Source organism: Mustela erminea, chromosome 20 (genome assembly GCF_009829155.1).
Source record: "Mustela erminea isolate mMusErm1 chromosome 20, mMusErm1.Pri, whole genome shotgun sequence".
Lineage (NCBI taxonomy): Eukaryota > Metazoa > Chordata > Mammalia > Carnivora > Mustelidae > Mustela > Mustela erminea.
Genome location: NC_045633.1, coordinates 732,886 through 748,318, shown reverse-complemented (window position 1 = coordinate 748,318; position 15,433 = coordinate 732,886). Strand labels below are relative to the sequence as shown.

General features: G+C 56.7%; 2 protein-coding genes across 5 annotated transcripts; one reads left to right on the top strand and one right to left on the bottom strand.

The window, feature by feature from the left end:
- The first annotated feature begins 2,280 nt into the window (after nucleotides 1-2,280).
- Nucleotides 2,281-11,791, top strand: PHKG2 (phosphorylase kinase catalytic subunit gamma 2). 3 transcript variants are annotated; one of them, XM_032328354.1, is made up of 11 exons: nucleotides 2,281-2,378; nucleotides 2,761-2,873; nucleotides 3,613-3,666; nucleotides 6,948-7,123; nucleotides 7,399-7,453; nucleotides 8,466-8,531; nucleotides 8,618-8,781; nucleotides 10,583-10,673; nucleotides 10,765-10,918; nucleotides 10,991-11,116; nucleotides 11,222-11,515. In XM_032328354.1, exons 2-11 carry the CDS (start codon nucleotides 2,779-2,781, stop codon nucleotides 11,513-11,515), a joined length of 1,275 nt encoding a protein of 424 aa, XP_032184245.1. In that variant the 5' UTR covers nucleotides 2,281-2,378; nucleotides 2,761-2,778. The 3 variants fall into 3 exon arrangements, with proteins under 3 accessions (XP_032184245.1, XP_032184246.1, XP_032184247.1); XM_032328355.1 differs by having other exon boundaries at nucleotides 2,361-2,451; nucleotides 11,222-11,791; XM_032328356.1 differs by lacking the exon at nucleotides 3,613-3,666 and having other exon boundaries at nucleotides 2,361-2,451.
- A 71-nt stretch (nucleotides 11,792-11,862) lies between these two features.
- CCDC189 (coiled-coil domain containing 189) lies at nucleotides 11,863-15,269 on the bottom strand. 2 transcript variants are annotated; one of them, XM_032328357.1, is made up of 10 exons: nucleotides 14,880-15,269; nucleotides 14,536-14,567; nucleotides 13,987-14,052; nucleotides 13,660-13,829; nucleotides 13,060-13,130; nucleotides 12,916-12,965; nucleotides 12,748-12,835; nucleotides 12,604-12,673; nucleotides 12,426-12,524; nucleotides 11,863-12,086 (listed from the first exon to the last, which is right to left on the bottom strand). In XM_032328357.1, exons 1-10 carry the CDS (start codon nucleotides 15,084-15,086, stop codon nucleotides 11,908-11,910), a joined length of 1,032 nt encoding a protein of 343 aa, XP_032184248.1. In that variant the 5' UTR covers nucleotides 15,087-15,269; the 3' UTR covers nucleotides 11,863-11,907. The 2 variants fall into 2 exon arrangements, with proteins under 2 accessions (XP_032184248.1, XP_032184249.1); XM_032328358.1 differs by lacking the exon at nucleotides 12,916-12,965 and having other exon boundaries at nucleotides 12,748-12,864; nucleotides 14,880-15,266.
- Between the last annotated feature and the right edge of the window lie 164 nt (nucleotides 15,270-15,433).

The window sequence follows — 15,433 nt, the reverse complement described above, 5'->3', positions numbered from 1 at the left end:
TTTAGAGAGAATTATTTATTTATTTTTAGGTCTTGCTATTTTTAAACTCAATTTTGAAAAAATTTCAAACCTACTGAACAATAAAAGAATAGTACAATGAACTCATGTGTGCTCTTCACCTAGGTTTATAATTTTTCACGTTTGTTTTACCACGTTTCACGTTTACCACGTGTTTCACCACATTTGTTTTAAGGTCTTTCTAAATACACATATTGTTGGGCCACCTGGGTGGCTCAGTGGGTTAAAGCCTCTGCCTTTGGCTTAGGTCATGATTCCAGGGTTCTGGGATCGAGCCCCGCATCAGGCTCTCTGCTCAGCAGGGAGCCTGCTCCCCCCTCTCTCTGCCTGCCTCTCTGCCTGCTTGTGATCTCTGTCAAATAAATAAATAAAATCTTTAAAAAAATAAATATACAGATTGTTATTGTGGAGCCATTTGAGAATAAGTGGAAGCCCCTTTATTCCTAAATTTTTTTTTTTTTTTAAATTTTACTTATTTGACAGATCACAGCAGGCAGAGAGAGAGAGGAAGGGAAGCAGGCTCCCTGCCAACCAGAGAGCCCGACTTGGAGCTCCATCCTAGGACCCTGAGATCATGACCCGAGCCAAAAGCAGAGGCCTTAACCCACTGAGCCACCCAGGCGCCCCATTCCTAAATTCTTATTTACAGTTTTTAGTGTCAGTATGGTCTCAGATTGTTTTTTAGTTCAATTTGTTTTATCCATTACCGTCATCCTTTTAAAATACTTGGTTGGAGTATAATTTACATGAAGTAAAGTGCACAGATCTTAAGTGTGTGGCTTGGTGAATGTTTCATATAAACCCATCTGTATAATCACCTAGGTGAATAGAACATTAGAAGGCTCCCTCATGGCCCTCTCTGTCTCATTATTCTTTTTGTTGACGATTTTGACCAGTGGAAATTGCATCAGCCTAGTTCTTTTGTCCTGATAAGTCCCCACATTTCTTCACTTGCTTTCTGGCACAAATTATTCCAGGCTCATCTTACGCTGTCTCTGCTCCAGCCTGGGAATTGGTCATTTCTCCCAAGGAGTCCTGGTTCCTTGAACTGGGGCCTGTCACGCTGAAATCAGTATCTAGACTAGCGGTCCTCATTCTCCTGAGATGTGACTGCTTCTGGGCCCTTTCAGAGGTCAGAGCTAGAAAATATATCTATTTTTAGATCTGTGTTTAAAATCATACCTCCAATGTCAATCAGTCGTAAGAGTCTTTCTCTCCTTTTCCCATCTCAAATTCCATCGTCCCGTATTAAGAATGTTGGCTGCCAAGTACATCAGTACGTTTATTCACTTGCAAATCTATTTAAATATAACAATATATTCACTTGCTCAATTTCTGAATAATCCTATTATAATAACAAACGATAAGCCTACTAAGTAAAGTTCAAGTTTTCTTTGCCATTGTTTGTCTTTAGATTGGTGGTATAAAGTCAAAGTACTCTGTTCAAAAGTTACTTGGATTCGTTTTCCTCTTACAGGGTTGTGATCCCCAAGTGCCATTTCTAAGATAGTTGTTAGAAGTAAATGAATTCATCCTGTGCCTCTCGCGGGAACAGGACCTCCACGAGGGCAAGGCCTCCCTCCGCCCCCGCCGCCCAGAGTTTCGCGTTCAGACGCTCGGCACGTATTTACTGAACGAGCCCGCGGATGCCAGGGCTGAGCTGGGCACCAAAGGCTTAACAAGCGAGTCGCTCCCGGCAGGATCTCCCCCGCCGGGCTTAGAACGGAGCGCTACCCCCGAGGCTTCTGGGAGGCGCCGGTAGGAGACTGGGGCATGCAGGACCCCAGGTGGTGAGCGCGCGGGCTCGGGCGGTATCCAGGAATCCGAGCAGCCGGGGGACGGGCCACTCAGGGGCAAGCTGGGGGCCCAGGCCGCGGGCTCCGAGTCCAGAGCGGGACGCGGCCCCCGAAAGCACCCACTTTGGGCCAGAATGCCAACTTCCAAAAGAGCGGCTGGGGACAGTGACGCCAGGAAGGGGACCCGGGCGTCCGCCCGAGTCCGCGAACGAGCGGCGCCGCAGCCCCCGCGTCCCGCACTCCCCGACGCCTCGCTTCCGGGTAATCCACTTCCGGCTCCCGTTCCGGCCTCCGACCGCACTAGGCGGCCCGCGCTCCGCCCCCGTCGGCCCTGGCAGATGCTGTGCGCTAATTGGCTGCACCGGAAGCCCCGCCCCAGCGTCTCTGCCTTTGGAAACGCCGAGCTCTCACGCCCGCGCCAACCTCGAGACCCTCCGCTTCCTATTGGGCTGCACGCTCCCAATCGGAATTGCTTTCGAACCGCAGTTTTCCAGCGCCGCTGGCCATTGGCGGACAGGATGGGGGCGGGGCTTGGGGTCGTCGCCGGCGCCGCCCGGGTGCAAGGTAAGGGACGGGAGGCGAAGCCCGCGGTAGAGCGGCTTCGCGTCGACCCTGGCTCCGCTCTCCTCCCCCGCGGGTGAGCCTGCGCGAGACCCCGCGCCCCCTCCCAGTGCCCGCCCTGGTGCGCCTGCGCAGCAACAGCCACCGGCCGCTGTGCCCCTTCCCTTTTTCCTCCGCACCTCTTCCCTTCCCCTCCCCCGCCCCCTCCCGCCCCCAGGCCCTTTCGCGGGGTCTCCCCAGCCCTGATCCTTCCCCCACCCCGTCCCCATCCCCGAAGATCCTGGCGCCCCAGCCGCAAGGGCTGCGCCTCCGCGAGCCGCGATGTGCGTCCTCCCAGAGCCTGTGGGCCTCACTGCCCTCGCTGCCTTCCGTCTCCCCCGCCCAGGCGCCCACCGCCTTCAGAATGACGCTGGACGTGGGGCCGGAGGATGAGCTGCCCGACTGGGCCGCGGCCAAGGAGTTTTACCAGAAGTACGACCCCAAGGACGTCATTGGCAGGTGAGGCTCCAGCCAGGGAAACCGGTCCGGAGAGGTCGGGCCCTGGCCAGAACACACGGTTCCATCTGAGGGCTGGACAGTCCTTTTTTTCTTTTTTAGATTATTTATTTATTTGACAGAGAGAGAGAGAGAGATCTCAAGTAGGCGGGGGCGGGGTGGGGAGCAGACTCCCCGCCAAGCGGAGAGCCCGATGCGGGACTCGATCCCAGGACCCTGAGACCATGACCTGAGCCGAAGGCAGCGGCTTCACCCACGGAGCCACCCAGGCGCCCCTGCATGGTTCTAAATGGGAACGAACAGTGGTTAGTGGAGGACCATTTGGGGACTTAAGTCTTTGTCTGGGTTAATCCCCATTTCTTTCACATTCACTCATTTATGTGTTCAACAGACGTAGTTAAAGCAACGAAGGTCTGCCAGACACAAAGCCAGACACAGGGAGCGTAGAAGAGAGATTTATGCCTGGAGAAGAAGTAACTGAAAGAGACACATGAGCATTCCCGTAGTATCAGGTTGTGGGATGGGGCTCAAAACCACAGCTTTCCACACGGGGTGATCTTTGGGTCTGGAAGGATGCGTAGTTCAGCAAGCAGAAAATAGAAGCACGGCTCCCCTGTAGAGACAGTGGCAGGTACACTCACTCATCCAAGCTTTCCTAAGCACGTACGGTGTGCTAGGCTAGCACATACAGTGGGGATACAGGTCTCACGTGTTTTCTGTTCTCCTGGACTTTGTATTCCAGTGGTAGAGACAGACAGGAAACACAAAAACAAGACAACGGTCCTCATCTGCTCAGGTGAGGGGATGAGAGTAATTAACGGCGCTGAGGCTTGAAGGATGGGCACGAACGGAGGACATATTTGGGGCGGAGGGAACTGCACATACAAAGGCACAGGCAAGAAAAGGCCTATTCTAAAGCAATAGACAGATGATCATGGGGCCTGGGGTGTAGTAAGAGTGGACGGGTGGAGGAGATGCAGTTGGACAGGTCAATAGAGGCCTTAGGCCATGATAAAGAATTTCCATTTTATTCTAGTGAAACTGATGGTTTCAAACAGGGTAGTTAAATTAACATGGTCTCATTTATATTTCTGTGATCTGGGGGCTAGGAACTCAGCCTTTGTATGCCTCAGTTTTGCCGTTTAGATTGGGAATGAAAATAGACCGTACCATGTAGGTTGCTGTGAGGATGGGAAGAATTACTACGATTGTCTTAGAACACTTCCGGCAAGTGTAAGTGCTCGACATGAGTACGTTACTACATTCAAAAAAGATCATTCCGACTCTTGTGTAGAAAATGGATAGGAGGCGGACAGGAAGGGATGTGTGCAGACCAGTTGGGAAGCTGTTGATTGATTCAGACAAGAGACGGTGGTGGTTTCGATTTGAGTGGTGGTGGTAGAGATGGGGAGAGGTGGGTAGATTGAGGTGATGAACTGAGGAGAGACTGATACATTTCCTGAGAGAGCAGATGTGGGCCATAAGAAGAAGAAGAAAAGGAAACGGGAGTCCTGTCTAAGGTTTGGATTTGAGCGCCTGAGAACCATTTTGTGAAATGAGGAAGGCCAAGGAGGATCGGGTTGCCGGGAGGGCCGAGCAAGTTAAGAGTTCAGCTTTGGAAATGGAAGTTTGGGATATCCAGCTGGAGCTGTCAAGTGGGTACGTGTCTCTGCAGCTCAAGACAGAGCTGTATAGAGCAATCCGTTTGGGAGGCAGTAGCATGTACATCGTAGCTGGCGAGAAAATACATGGAAAGAAGTGAAAGGGGCCAAGCTCGGGCCCTGGGGCATGTCACCATTAAGGAGTTAGAAACGGAGGAGTCGGCAAGGGAGGCTGAGGAGATAGCATCTTTGAGTTAGAAATAAAAACAGGAAAAGAATGTGCTTCTAGAAGGCTGGCGCGGTCTGCTGGATCAGTGCTTCTGAGGCCAGGAAAGCAGAAAGGGCTGACTATTAGATGTGTTCAGACTCCTTTCAGATACCACATGCAGACGTGATAGAGGCCTTTAGGATCAGGAATTCTGGAAAGGAATCAAGCCTTGAGGCAGTGCAGTGGGAGCCGTTTGCACAACCGGTACTTAAATCGCCCAGGACAGGACGGTCATGGGGGAAAGGGTGTCTGGAAAAGAAGAGAGCTGACATCCAAGTCCTAAACTGAGGTGGGGTTTCAGGACCAGGTAAGGGAGGGTTCACCGAGGCTAGGAGAGCCCTTCGGGAAGAACAGTGGTTCTGCTGCCATGGGGTGCAGAGAGATCGGTTTCGGAGGAAGCAGGTCAGGGAAGAGGGTTCGTTAGCCTCTCGCTCCAGCATTGCTGTAGCAGCAGCGTCCCGGTCTCTGTCTTTTCCCTGTGTTTCTCCTGCACAGTGAAGTACGTGTACACTCTCACTAAATGAGTTCCCAGAGTGCCAGTTTCTTCACGTATGAAATCTTCATGTCTGAAGCTTTAAAAGAGCTTGCTGCATTCTAGAAATTGGTGATAAGTTCTAAGTCACTGAAGCAAAGATTGAATAGCAGGGACATAGCCCAAAATGAGACTGCAAAGAAACGGAGACCATTTGGGGAGGCCTTGGACGACAGGTGAAGGCGCTGGGATTTGACTTCCGTCTTGCAGGTCACAGGGAGGCAGTGTGGAGTGTCCTCCGTAGTTCACTGGCTGTGGTTGAAATTATTAGGGCTCACTTAAAAAGAGCACAGTTTTTGCTCTAGGGGTCCCGCTGAGGAATGAGGGTACGCCTAGAGCTTAGTTGAGAATTTAAGCTGGAGAGGTTTCAAGCAGCAATGACATAATTGGGGCGGTCATTCTGGAAGCAGCGTGGTGGACGGGCTGCGTGGCCGGGGTTGGCAGTAGGGGCATCAGTGAGGAGGCCGTTAAGGCTATGGGGCTGGAGTACTAGGAGGCAGATTTGAGAAACACACCCGAGGGAGTGGCCTGGCTGCATGTGGTAGGTTGTGAAAGGAAGGGGAATGCCAGGCACTCTCCTCAGATTTCTAGTTCGGGAGTCTGATTGAATGGCATTACTGTTAATGGGGGAATTAAAACTGTCAAGTGGCAAAGAGTAAAACAGTAGGAAGTGGTGAGCTCTGTAGCAGCTGGAAGGTTCTCGTCCCGCAAGACGGGAATTCAGATTTGAAAAGAACCGCTCACTGACCAAACACAACACACCCTTTGGCTGGAGGGTCAGTGGTTGAGATCTCCTGATGGGACCCGAGATGTGGGGGACAGGCGGTCTAGGCAAAAGGAATTACGTAGGAGCAAAGGAAGCCGTGAAGGGCAGCCGGGGAACAAGCACAGGAAATGTGGTGTGAGCTCCGGCCTGAGAGATTCGTACTAGCCTGAGGTACTCGTGGGATCACGTGGGATCATAAGGAATTGGCGACAGATTCCAAGCCAGGAAATACATGTCTAGGACTTTCTCTTCACCTTGCCAAATGGGTTTTTCGTCTTCTACCTCGTGGCACTGGACACCTCTTCAAGTTGGCCTTGTCCACACTTCAGAGCCCGCAAAGTGGAAGTCCAGAGACCTGATGTCAGTGGGTCACTTGGAGGTTAATTAGTGGCACATTTGGGACCTACACCAAGGTCTCCTGATTCACAACTTTGTTCTCCAGTCACTGGTCTGCTGTTTATTTGGAGCCTCTTACACTTGAGGTATTGTAGGAGAACTTTGGGATTTGGAAGGGGTAATCAAGGGGAGTGTGAATAAAATTTGGAGGGAGCCTTAGATCATTTCTTCTTGCTTACTCCTTGTGGGGTTCCGGGAGAAGGGGCAGGTTCTGGGGCTCAGTGTGGAAAGGACCTCCCTAAGCTTCTCCATGCAGGGAGCGGCTGAGGCTGGATTCGAACCCAGCACCCCGCCTGCCTTCCCTGGGAGCTTTGTGTTGCCTCTTGCTGGGTACTCCCATGGCTTGCTGAGGCTACTGTGAAGCTGCCGTAGGCCAGGGCGGGCCGCAGCAGGCTGCCTTGCTGTCGGGATGGGGCTTCCGAGTACGGAGCAGGGAAGAGGATGGCGAGGCTCCACTCTTGGTGGAAAAGAGCGCGCAGGAGGCCCTGACGCGTGTGCGGTCTGACTCTGGCAGAGGCGTGAGCTCCGTGGTGCGCCGTTGTGTTCATCGAGCCACTGGCCACGAGTTTGCGGTGAAGATCATGGAGGTGACAGCCGAGCGGCTGAGTCCTGAACAGCTAGAGGAGGTGCGAGAAGCCACGCGGCGAGAGACGCACATCCTTCGCCAGGTCGCCGGCCACCCCCACATCAGTGAGGCTGCGTTCCCCGCTCCCGTTAGCCGACAGCCACCTCCTGCCGGCCCTGCCCCCAGCCCGTTCCCCCCAGCACCGCCTCCACACCTCTGCCCCCTTCATCATGGCTCTGCCCCGCCGCACAGTGTGGCCAGCCCTTGGGTCCCTCCTGCCTCCGTTCGGTTCTCCTTCCTTCCCAGGAACCGCCCGCTGCCACCTCGGGGTGGAACGCCCCTTTAACTGGCTCCTGCTCCTTCCCGTCTCGCATCTCTGCCCTTTCTGCCTCTTTCCCAGTCACTCTCGTCGACTCCTACGAGTCTTCTAGCTTTCTGTTCCTGGTGTTCGACCTGTGAGTATCGCCCTGCCCTGACCCGAGACGCGCCCTCCTCCCTCCGCGCACGGCCCCGGCCTGCCGGCGCGCTGGGCTGACCACCCTGCTCACCCCTTCCCATGGGCCCGTGGCCCTGGCCCCGCTCCCTGGGTGCCCTGAGGCGGCGAGTTCTTCCAGAGTGCTCAGGACCGGCCGGTTGAAAAGGGCTTCCGTGACCCCCGGGCTCATTGTCCCTGTCCCCATGGTTATAAGATCAGCGGGGAACACTGCAGAGCTGAGTACTTACCGACAGATTCTTGCTCCCCCGTCTCTTGCTCCGAACACCCTACTTGGTGTTTGTCTCTGCCCATCGGTTCATTTCCTGGGCAGTCTGAATCCAAGTGTGAGGTGTTCTACAGTACAGTGTAAACCAGTGCAAAGGCACTTCGGAAGAGTGGTTTGAATAGCAAATAAATAAGAGACACCCCTGGAAAAATTTCACTTCTTCGTACAGAAGTGACCCTCTGTAAAAGGGGCGGGGGAGGTAGGAAGCGTCTGTCCCCTCATCATGCAGCTTTGCAGAACAGTTGCAGGCCCCCAGGCAATACCTGACTTCAAGGGTCCACGCAGAGTTGCAGTTATAAACTTGGTTTTTGAAAGACAAGATAAAAATAAGATCCTGCCCAACTATTTTGCCATTATTACCTGTGAAATTTTGGCCCATATCTAGATAGATTTACTTTAGAGGGTCCTCTTTGAATAATGAGTCTCGTATAATGAGGACCTCCTGTAAATTGCTGCCGGAAGAAGGTTCTTATTCTTGCTAGCATAGCAGCCGTGGCATGGCGCATGTATTTTGACTGGCGACCCCTGGGCCAAACTGTCCCTGGCATCCAGTTCACTCTTGGGGCACTCTGATCACTCAAAAAAAAAAACCAGAGAGGACTCTCTCTCCCCTGGCCTCTTCCGTGGTATTTTCTGTGAGTGCCGGCTTATTTTTCCTAGCCCCCGTGTAAGGTGCACCTCCCTCCCAAGCCCTCCTGTTCCTTAGGATGCGGAAGGGAGAGCTGTTTGACTATCTCACAGAGAAGGTGGCCCTCTCCGAAAAGGAAACCAGGTAATGACTGAGCCTGTGGCCCGTGGGGTGACCAGGGGACAGGGCGGGGTTGGGAGAAGCCGACGAGGAGACTGCGCCTCCCCCAGGTCCATCATGAGGTCTCTGCTGGAAGCAGTGAGCTTTCTCCACGCCAACAACATTGTGCACCGAGACCTGAAGCCCGAGAATATTCTCCTAGATGACAATATGCAGATCCGACTTTCAGATTTTGGGTTCTCCTGCCACTTGGAACCTGGCGAGAAGCTCCGAGGTGAGGGGGCCTGGCGCCTTAAGAGGCTTGGGAGGGAAGGAGACCCAGGCCTGAGGCTGGTTAGCTGGGTCTGACAACCGAGTACCCAGGTATCAAGAAAAAGGGAGAAGTCAGTGAGCGCTTGCCAAGTACCTTCTGTGTGCAGAGCCTCGTGTGCATCTGAGTGGGCTTCCCGGTCTGCGCGGGGGAGGGGACAGAGACAGGTGTGCAGGTCGTGGGACACAGCCAGGCAAGGGACCGTGCAGGGGAAGCCAGGATGGGGGAGCGCCTGATTCAGCTGGAGGGACCTACGGAAGAAGGGGTCTCCAGAGCTGGGCCTGTCCCCTGAGGAAGAAGGCGGTGGAGGGGTGGGGGTGGGGGTGGAGAACAGGCCTCAGCTGCGTGTTTGGGTTTTGGCACAGATAGGATGGCAGTGTGCTGCTTAGGAGCTAGGAAGAGCCCCATGTGGCCAGACTGTGCGGCTCCGCTGGTGCACTGGAACTCGCCCTCTGTGACACCGCTGTGTCACCATTGTGACAGATATTTTTAGTGCAAATGGAAGACTTCACAAAGTCTGACTGTGGACTCCTTAGAGCTATTAAGGTACTTTCTGTCCGTCGTTGGCTTGGCGCTGTGCTGTTAGCAGCTGACGTTCGCTGGCACCGCACTAAGGCTTTATATGGCTGGGTTCTCCAGATCCTCTTGGCCCTCTTTGAGATAGTGTCTGGATCACCATTTGATAAGTGGCTTAAAGAGGTGAGGGGACTTGCCCAGTCAGGTAGCTGGGACTTGAACAGTCGGACTCCAGAGCTCGTGTTCATGACCTATGGACTTAACACGTTTGTCTTGCGGATGCTCTGCTTTGTTTCCCTTTGGGCTTCCCCATATACTTTTTCCCATTCTGGAACCATCCTTGCTCCTGCCCCACACCACCCTTGCCCTTGGCTTTAGGAATTCAGGTTTCCCTTTAAAGCTCCAGGTTAGGTTAGATCCCCTGCTTTCTCTTCTTCTTCTCCCTTCGGGACACACCTCTTACTCTATTATTTCTTGTTTGCTTTCGGATAGACAGCTTGGTAAGGGCACATCTAATTTCACCAGTGTCTAGTATGGTGCCTGGCACGTGGTGGGCATTCTTCAATACTTTTGGTGGGAATGAATTACCCAGAAGAGTCAGGCCTGTTAAGCTCTCCTGGACGTGTGGCACAGAACACGGTTGGGCAGTTGCAGATGGAAGATTTGGTGCCTGAAGCAGAAGCAGCTACATGTAACAGGCTTGGATCAAGTCGGGGAGGGCTCTGTGTTGCAGGAGTCTAGACTTGAGCCCAAGGCCGTATGGGGGGGGGACAGCCAGGGAGGGATTTTAAATGAGGGACTTAGCTAGTGCGTGCCTTAAGAAATCCCATAGTCCCACTCATTCTCCTTGGGTTTGAGTGCTGATTCCACTATACAGAATAGCGATCATAGGTGGAGGAATCGATTCGGGCAGAAAGGAACATAAAAAAGAGTGAAGGTTTGTTTTCCATGTGTATCATGTATGTCAAAACGTGATAAAAGGCTGTGTAAGGGGTGAGGGGGTGGGGTGGCGGTGCCAAAAGATATGGGGACTGAAGTCAGTCCAAAAATCAGCTATGCCACAGGGAACCTTGGTGGGCACTTGAGTTGTTCAGCAGGGATGGGGCTAGGTGAGCCCTCAGCGGAGGGTGGGCAGGAGCAGAATGGGAACCCTTCAGGCCCTGGGAGTGTGGGGGCTCAAGCAGAGTCTGGAGTTAGGGACCCTTGAAGGAGCTGGTGGCATCCGCCAATCTCAGCCTTCTCTCCCCAGAGTTGTGTGGGACCCCAGGGTACCTCGCACCAGAGATCCTTAAATGCTCCATGGACGAGACCCACCCCGGCTACGGCAAGGAGGTCGACCTGTGAGTTTCCGGCCTCCCCGCCTCCCTGCTCCTCTGGGGCCCGTCGTCCGCACGCCTGCCTGGCACCTGCCTGACTCCGCTCTCTCCCCAGCTGGGCCTGCGGCGTGATCTTGTTCACACTCCTGGCTGGCTCACCACCATTCTGGCACCGCCGCCAGATCCTGATGTTACGCATGATCATGGAAGGCCAGTACCAGTTCAGCTCGCCCGAGTGGGATGACCGTTCCAACACGGTCAAAGACCTGGTGAGCCGAGGCTGAGAGTGGGGTGGGGAGGAGGCCCCAGCGCTGCCTCTCACGCTCTGGGGTTCCCCCTAGATCTCCAAGCTGCTCCAGGTGGACCCTGAGGAGCGCCTGACAGCGGACCAGGCCCTGCAGCACCCGTTCTTTGAGCGCTGTGAAGGCAGCCAGCCCTGGAACCTCACGCCCCGCCAGCGCTTCCGGGTAAGCCTGCAAGCTTCGGGGTTGCGCCTGCTCCTCTGTGCCGTGATCTTTCTCCTACGGTGGCTACTGCACTGGAGTTCACACGGCCTCCCGCCTCCCCACCAGGTGGCAGTGTGGACCGTGCTTGCTGCGGGACGCGTGGCCTTAAGCGCCCAGCGTGTCCGGCCACTGACCAAGAGCGCACTGCTGAGGGACCCTTACGCGCTGCGGCCCGTGCGGCGCCTCATCGACAGCTGTGCCTTCCGGCTCTATGGGCACTGGGTGAAGAAGGGGGAGCAGCAGAACCGCGCCGCGCTCTTCCAGCACCGGCCCCCCGGGCCTTTTCCCATCTCGGGCCCTGATGAGGAGGGGGACTCCACTGCCATCCCGGAGGAGGATGCTGTGCTGGCGCTGGGCTAGCACTTTGGCCCCGGGGACCCCAGAGTGTAGGACTCTTCAGGAGGAGGATTTTTATCATTCCAGCTCTTCTGGGCTTTGGCCTCGGGCCTTGCCCCGCAGGCTGGCCAGGCCCACCACTGCTTGTACTACCATGAAGAGCAGCCGTGTATCCCTGCCCCCACCAGCCGGGGCTTTGGGGTCGGAGCAGAGGGGGAAGGCAGCCACTCGCAACACCACGCCTGGTCTCATCTGTGCTGCTTCGGCCGCGTTTGCAATAAAATCTGCGCGCCAGAGGGAGCTGGTGCCCAGTGTCTGGTGTCCGGCTTTGGCACGGGAGCCCAGAAGGTGCTCAGGGAGCAGGGTGGGGATGGGGCTGCCCTGTCCTGGGCGTTTATTGGGGAAAATGCTGGGGGTCACTTGGTCTTGTTCTTGCCTTTGCCAGGTGGCGGCTGGAAGGGCCGCTCTAGGGTGGTCAGCTTGCTGCTGAGCCGGTCCTCGCTGGCCTGGAGCTGCTCCTCCATCAGCTGCTGGAGCTGCCTCAGCTCCTTGTTCATCTGGGTCCTGATGTAGGCTTGCAGGCTGGAGACCCGGCCTGCCGGGACAGGAGAGAAGGGGCAGGTCAGCAGAGATGCTGTGCCGCCGCGCCCGCGGCAGTGCCGCTTTGTTTCAGGGAAAGCAGCCACACCCCTTCCGCAGAGAGGGGGGCGGAGCTGGCCGGCCTAGGTCCTCCGGGTTGCGGATCCGGAGGCAGATACCTCCTGCCTCCCTCCCAGCAGCTGCGTCTTAGTACCTGTTTGTCACCTTGGACTTCTGCATAAGGAAGCATTTGGAGAAAGGGCACTGTGCCTAACACTGACCTGCAGTCCTGATGTGGTCCAAACCCTTCATTTTATACCTGCCCAAAGTCACGGGGGACCTAACCCATCCTCACTTGGCTCCAGCTCCGGCTCCGGCTCCGGCTCCGGCTGGACCCCCGTTTCTGGTTCCTCTTGTGGGCTGACGCCCTGCTCCGCCTCCTCGCCGCCTTTCTCTGCAGGCCAGAAGCCGCAAGAGCCTTCAGCCCCAGCCCCAGCCCCAGCCCCAGCCCCAGCCCCAGCCGTCTTCCCTACCTGTCTCCTCCTCTGGCAAGAGCTTGGGGGGCTGCAGCCCCACGTAAGTCAAAGACAGATCCAGTCGCACCTGGGGAGGAGGAGGAGGAGGCTGAGAGGCGGACGTCTGCGCCGAGTGGGGGAGGTGAAGGGCGGCCTCCGTACCTGGGGCGTGAAGACGTATTTGTAGAGCTTGAAGTGGCGGAAGTAGGTGTTGACCACATAATCTGCCAGGGCCAGCAGCTGTTCCTCCCTAAAGAGGTTGATGCTGAAGGGGGGCCGCTGTGGGGGTGGTTGGGAGTGAGCGGACTGACCTCGCCCAGGAACCCTGCCCTTTTCTCCAGGTGCCCAGCTGTGGAGGAGCAGGGAGAGCCCCCTGCAGCCTTCAGAGGAAGACGAGGGTGAGGCGTGTGCGCCGGGAGACTGGGCTAGAGCTTAGCTGTGGGAGGCCGAGGATCTCGTGTCAGGGGAACTGACCCTGACTCCGTGGCAAAAAAGGACACTGATGAAGTAGCGGTAACATTCCTCCACGTTGCCCAGGGGGGTTGCTGGGAGAGAAACAAGACGGACAAGCGAGTCCCCTCCTGGATCGTCACTCATTTCGCTCCCTCACCGGCTACCTCACTGAGCATGAGCTCTGGAAGTGAACAGCTCTAAGGCTAAGTGCCTGTTTCATTAACTCACTCAGCAGCACCCACAATGCACTGTTCCAGGCACTGAACACAGCAGACGAGATCCTGCCCTTAAGTAACATATAATAAAACAAAAACTACGGAATTTCAGCCCTTGTTGAACATCCCCCGGGATATCAGTTCCCGGAACAAAGTGGGAGGTGACGGAGCCTGTCTGTACTGGTGGTAGTTCCCCCAGTATTCCTCAGAGCAGTCTCGTCAGGCTGGTGCTGTCTAAGGAAGCAGTGGTTTCAAAGCTGAAGTAGCTTGTGCGTGATAATGCTGCTTGTGACGACAGAACCAAGACTGCAGGGGGTGGCCCACGACTGCTTCCCGTGGCCCCGTGTGCCATCCCCGCCTCCGCTGTCCCCTGGGCTGAAACCCTTTGGTCGCTGCCTCCTCTCACCAACACAGGCCTTATGAAGGTCCTGGAGCAGGGCACAAGCTGTGGATGTCTGTTCCGGCGAGAAGCCCTGCTGACGGCAGAAGATAAGTGCGTGGGAGAAGAGGTCCAGGGTGATGGCCTCCTTCGGGCTTGGCTCAGGACAGCTTAGCCCCAAGAGCTCAGCTAGCACCCTTGGGAGGGAGACAGGAAGGAAGAACTGAGCAGCCCCTTCCCCACCCCACACCGGTGCCCCGCGTATCCTGGAGCTGCGCATCCTGCCTTCCAGCCCGGCCCTCTCAGCCCTCCCAGGAGCCAGCGCTTCTGCTCTTCCCTGCCCGGTCCCCATACTCCCTCATCTCCTCCGTGCTGGCTGTCTTCTGCAGCCTGTGCATGGAATGCGTATCCAGGTACTTCCTGCCGTAAGGAAAGAGAACAGGTGTTGGTGGCCGGCAGGCCTTAGTCCCCTGACCGGGCTGCGATGGCTAGAGCACTGGGCTGGGAACCAGGAACCGGGAGACCTGAGCTTGAGGGTTCGCCCTTCTACTACCCTCACGGGGCAAGTCACTTCCTCTGCGGGTGTAACGTTCTCCGTCTGTAAGTGACGGGCGCGGTGTAGAGGAGCGCCCGGGGTTCTCGTCATTTATAAAGCGGAGGGTTAGGTAACGAGTTCTCGTCTCGGGCTGCACAGGGCCCCGCAGCCGCGGGTGGTGCATCCACAGCCGTAGGCGCCTTCCCACCCCTCTTTGGACCGGGGAGGCAGGAAGCCTGGAGCTCTAGTGGTCTTGGATAACTGCAGTTTCCTCATCTAGCAAACGGGGTGCCGCGGCTGTCCGACAGGCCTGTTGGGGGAATAATGCGCCTACGGTGCCGCTTTTCCCCAAGGTCCTTCACACTCACCACAGGCAGATCCGCGGTTGGGGCAGCGGGGGCTGCGGAGAGAAAACGGAGTGGGCAGGCGGAGCTTTGCCACCCCGGCCCCGGTCCCTGAGCCCTCCGGACTCTCCCGCCTAAGGACCTGCTCGCGGGCCTTCTCGTGTTAAGGCTCGTGTGCGAGCCACGCCGGCAGGCCAGGCTTCGGGAGGCCCCGAGCACGGCCCACGACCAGCGAACGGTGGGAGTCACGACCCTGCCTCTTCAAGGCACCCGAGAACGTCCGGAACGCTGAGAAGCACGGCGGGGACGCCCTGCCGGGGAGCCCTTTCGCCAGCGCTGCGGGGCGGACCGCGCTGTCCCGCCCTCACCGGGAACAAGGTGGCCGCAGGGTCTTCATCCGCTTCTTCCGAGGCCGCCGTGGTGCCGGACCCGGGCCGCGCCCCCGTCGCCATCCGCGTGGCGGACCCATCCACCGAGCCGAGGCCCCTCTGGGGTTCCCGCTGCAGCGCGGAGGGCTGGTCACGCTCCGACGGGGTCTTCAGGGCCGTCAACTGGCTGGACTTGTGGCGGATCATCTCGTCGCTCTTCCGGGGCGCGGGTCAGCGCGGGCCGCGTCCCGCCCGGGTCCTGGGAACGCCGGTTCTCGGGCCGCGATTGTCAAGTCCTCCCTCCGGCGACGCCTCAGCCAATCCGCGGCGCAGAGAGGCCGGGGCGGCCAATCCGCAGCGAGCGTCTCCCTCCGTCTCAGCGGCGACCGTTGCTAAGGGAGTTCGGGGCGGGGGGGAGCAAGTGCAGGACGCTCACCAATCAGTGAGAAGCGAGGGCGCATGCGCAGCAAGTTTCAGGCTCCGCCCCCGTGCCCTCGCTCCAAAGTGGCTAACTGGAGGTAGGCGATGCCCTTAGGGCTGGAGGATGGGCGTGT

Coding starts and splice junctions, on each gene's coding strand:
- PHKG2 (XM_032328355.1), top strand. CDS start 2,779: ATGACGCTGGACGTGGGGCCGGAGGATGAGCTGCCCGACTGGGCCGCG. Junction 3,667..6,947: donor AACGGTCCTCATCTGCTCAG/GTGAGGGGATGA, acceptor TGACTCTGGCAG/AGGCGTGAGCTCCGTGGTGC. Junction 10,919..10,990: donor CCAACACGGTCAAAGACCTG/GTGAGCCGAGGC, acceptor GGTTCCCCCTAG/ATCTCCAAGCTGCTCCAGGT.
- CCDC189 (XM_032328357.1), bottom strand. CDS start 15,086: ATGATCCGCCACAAGTCCAGCCAGTTGACGGCCCTGAAGACCCCGTCG. Junction 12,674..12,747: donor AATACGTCTTCACGCCCCAG/GTACGGAGGCCG, acceptor CCTCCTCCCCAG/GTGCGACTGGATCTGTCTTT. Junction 12,525..12,603: donor CTTGCCAGAGGAGGAGACAG/GTAGGGAAGACG, acceptor TCTGGCCTGCAG/AGAAAGGCGGCGAGGAGGCG.